At 58.0% G+C, this 3,194-nt stretch overlaps 1 protein-coding gene across 1 annotated transcript in view; it reads right to left on the bottom strand.

Moving 5' to 3' along the window:
* Positions 1 to 2,998: 2,998 nt before the first annotated feature.
* Positions 2,999 to 3,194, bottom strand: part of PRR36 (proline rich 36) — a 4,352-nt gene continuing 4,156 nt past the window's right edge. Inside the window, exon 4 of the mRNA XM_025050540.1 lies at positions 2,999 to 3,191. Within this exon, the coding sequence (XP_024906308.1) occupies positions 2,999 to 3,191 (193 nt within the window). The remainder of the gene's footprint in view (positions 3,192 to 3,194) is intronic.

Below are 3,194 nucleotides of genomic sequence, written 5' to 3'. Positions count from 1 at the left end.
GTGGACAAGGGACACTGAGTGGGGCAGGCCTGGGGGTGAAAAGACCACAAGCAGCCTTGGGGCCCCAGCCCCATGTCCAGCAAAGCACTGAGGAGGGGAGTGGGCTGTCCTTGCCCTTGGGACCCTCCTAGAGGGGTGGAGGTCATAGCAGGCCAGCAGGAGGACCGAAGAGACACCCAGGTCGGGGTGCAGCATGAGAGAGGAAGGAAGGGCATTTGCTGGTGCAATGTGAGCGAAAATGTGGGGTTGAGAGAGATGGACAGAATAGGAGAAACAGGTCAAGGACTTTGGATGTCAGGCTCACAGACGCATCCTGATAGCCTGGCCTTTTCAGAATGGTGGCTTTGGAGATAGCCACTAGGTGACTCAGCTTGTGTGGAGGAGCGGCAGGGTCTCGGGATCTGGTTGCACTCATTCAGCGTACACTTCCTGAGGCCCTGGGGGTGCTCTACCCCATGCCTGGCTCTAAGGGGTCCCCAGGGTAGTAGAAGAGACAGACACCAACTTGGGGGTGGGGGCTGAGCCTTCATGCTCATGTGGCAAGTACCCAGTAAATCAAATGAGCAGGGAGATCAGGGAAGGTTTCCTGGAGGCAACAGGGTAGGGGGTGTTGGCAGGTGAAAGCATAAAGGCAAAACACGGCAGGGACCAGCAGGAAGCACATGATGTCTGTGAAGAAGGAACAGGAGAGTTGTTGTGGCCAGACCAAGAAGAGGTTTCTCCAATCAGAAGCCAGCTTTTTCATTTTGAATCAAAGGCACCGGGAAGCCATGGAGGGCTTAAGAGAGGGGGACACCATCAAATGGACCAGTGTTGGGGGTCAGTGAGGAGGCCAGGGCAGAGACCAAACTGAGCTCGGCAGTAGGGACAGTGAATGAGGGTTCTCCTCAGGGAAGGGGACCTAGACAGAGTCCTTTGTGGAGTTTCCCATGGAACTGAGGCAGAGTCCCAGCTGGTTGGTGGGGACAGAGCTGGGGATGGTAAAGGAAGGCTTTCCAGATAAGAAACTTAGTTGGGTCCAGGCAGATACCAGCCAGGCCCTGCCCCTCTGCACCCAGTGTGGTCCACAAAGTGTCCCCAACTCTTCTGGCTTCCAAGTAACAGGGCAGGATGCTAGTTATGCACTGGGACAGACAAATCCCATGAATTGTCATCATTTGACAGCTCCTGTGGATCTATGTACCATTCCCATCACACAGATTTAACACTGAGATCCCAACAGTTGCTCTGTGCTTCTATTCTCACAGTGTGATTCCATCCCTCTGGCTCCCCAGGATGAGGCAAGGCCCCAGGAGAACTGTCAGGTTCTGCTCAGTTCCTTCCGGGGGGCTGGCCTTGAGGCCCTGGTTACCCAGCAGGTCAGGAGTCAGCCCTCACCTTTGGGCTTGTCTAAGAGTCTGGAAAGAAGTACCCCTGGATCTTTGCACAGCCCAGCTAGAAAGGGAACCTCTATGGTTTGCTACTGAGCTTGACAGAGCATATTGTGTGCCCCCCCAACACACACATACGCACGCATTGGCTCTCGGGTAGAGGTGGCATGGGCCCACTGGGACATGGCCAATTTCTCCTCGGACCCTAGGTTGGGAGGCATCCACGTCTGGGTTGGGGACAGGGAGGACGGGGTGAGCTGTGTCTGGCTACAGGGTGAACTATGGGGACTGGGTCTAGGGGCAGAGACAGGGCTGAGGGCCCAACACAGGTTCATGCTTTGTTCTTTTACCTGCCCTGGGGATTGTGATCCCCACCAAGCTTCCATCATTCTTTGTGTGAAGCAGGAGACCCTCAAGGAGGAAAGGCCTAGGGGTACATTTCCTGCAGGGCCACCTGGGAAGAAAGGCCTGGGCTACAGCTTGAGGAGTCCAGGGTCAGGGTGACTGAAGGAAGGGCAAGGAATTCTGATGGAGGGAGACAGATGAAGACATTGGTTGGCTCTGGTGAGGACCCCTGATTGTGGGGCACAGGCAAGGATGCCTGGCTGGAGGGGCTTGGGGAGAATACCCTAAGTTGGGGGGAAAGGTGAGGCCCATGGGTTGAGAGCCATAAAGGGGCATGGTGAGGACACCCTGGTCTCCCACCCAGCCTTGGGAGAGGCTGCTTCTTACCTACAGGCCCCTTGCCACCCTGTCCCCAGAGGGCCCTCCTCCCCATAGGTTCTTCTTGAGATTCCCAGCCTAGCTGCAGGCCTTCCTTGCACTGCAGCCTCCTAGGTGAGAGGAGGCAATAGACCTGAGCTGGGAGGCCCAGGAGGAAACCCAGCAGCGACTCCTCTCTGGCCCACACCCCAGGGCATGCAAGGTAAGGAGATGCACACCGGGAGGAAGAGCACTCGCCGCAGACCCCCAGCAAGCCCTTCTCAAGTGTCTTCCTCCTGTCCCCAAGAGTGCCAGTTCCCCTGGCCTAGTGTGGAAAGAGCTCGGGTCATTCCTCCATGCTGGCCACACACTAACTCACCCACTCGGTCACGCAGCCCCACCTGGGTCCTCAGAAGCCTAATGTTTCCACCAGAAGTCGGACAGGAAAAAGCCTACCTTCATGCACGTGGGTAAATACGCAGCACTAGACTAAGGGGTACTGGGCATCCCCGGGTCCCATCCCAGCCCCTCCTCACGCGACCCTTCTTATCCTCAGGGAAGCCGTCCCCGCGACGACAGCAAAGGCGCACAGGCTGCAGGGTCCCGGCTTTATTGCGAACTCAGGCTGCAGGTGGTAGACAATACACTGGACACGGGTTGGGGCCCGGGCAGAGGGAGGAGGCGGGGCTCGAGGGAAGCAGGAGCATGTCCTAAGCCGAAGGGGCAAGGCTCGAGGAGAGGATCTTGGCCAAAGGTATGGGTGGGTGGCGAACCTGGGCCAAAATTCTAGGGCTCAAGGGGGCTGAGGCCAATCCACCCAGAGCCAGACTCCAGGAGGAGGGGACCAGGGTCTAAGAAGAGGTGTAATCGAGTGGGGCGGATTATAAGGCAGGAAAGGAGTGTGGTGGGCGGGGCTAGGGTCTGGCTCAGTGGAAGGTTTCTACCTCCACTACGGTCCAGTCACCTTGCGGGGAAGCCACGTCGTCCGGGGAAAAGCTGGTGACTGAGGTGATGCTGGCGCGGGACTCGTCCAGAGGAGACAACAGTTCGGCCCAGCGACCCAGTTCGGCATCGCTGAGCGCAGTCCGGGCGCCCCCCGCGCCGCCGCCACCCCCAGCGCTC

Source organism: Pteropus alecto, unplaced genomic scaffold (genome assembly GCF_000325575.1).
Source record: "Pteropus alecto unplaced genomic scaffold, ASM32557v1 scaffold37, whole genome shotgun sequence".
NCBI lineage: Eukaryota > Metazoa > Chordata > Mammalia > Chiroptera > Pteropodidae > Pteropus > Pteropus alecto.
The sequence above is the reverse complement of the archived record's forward strand: the minus strand, read 5'-3'. Positions and strand labels throughout refer to the sequence as shown.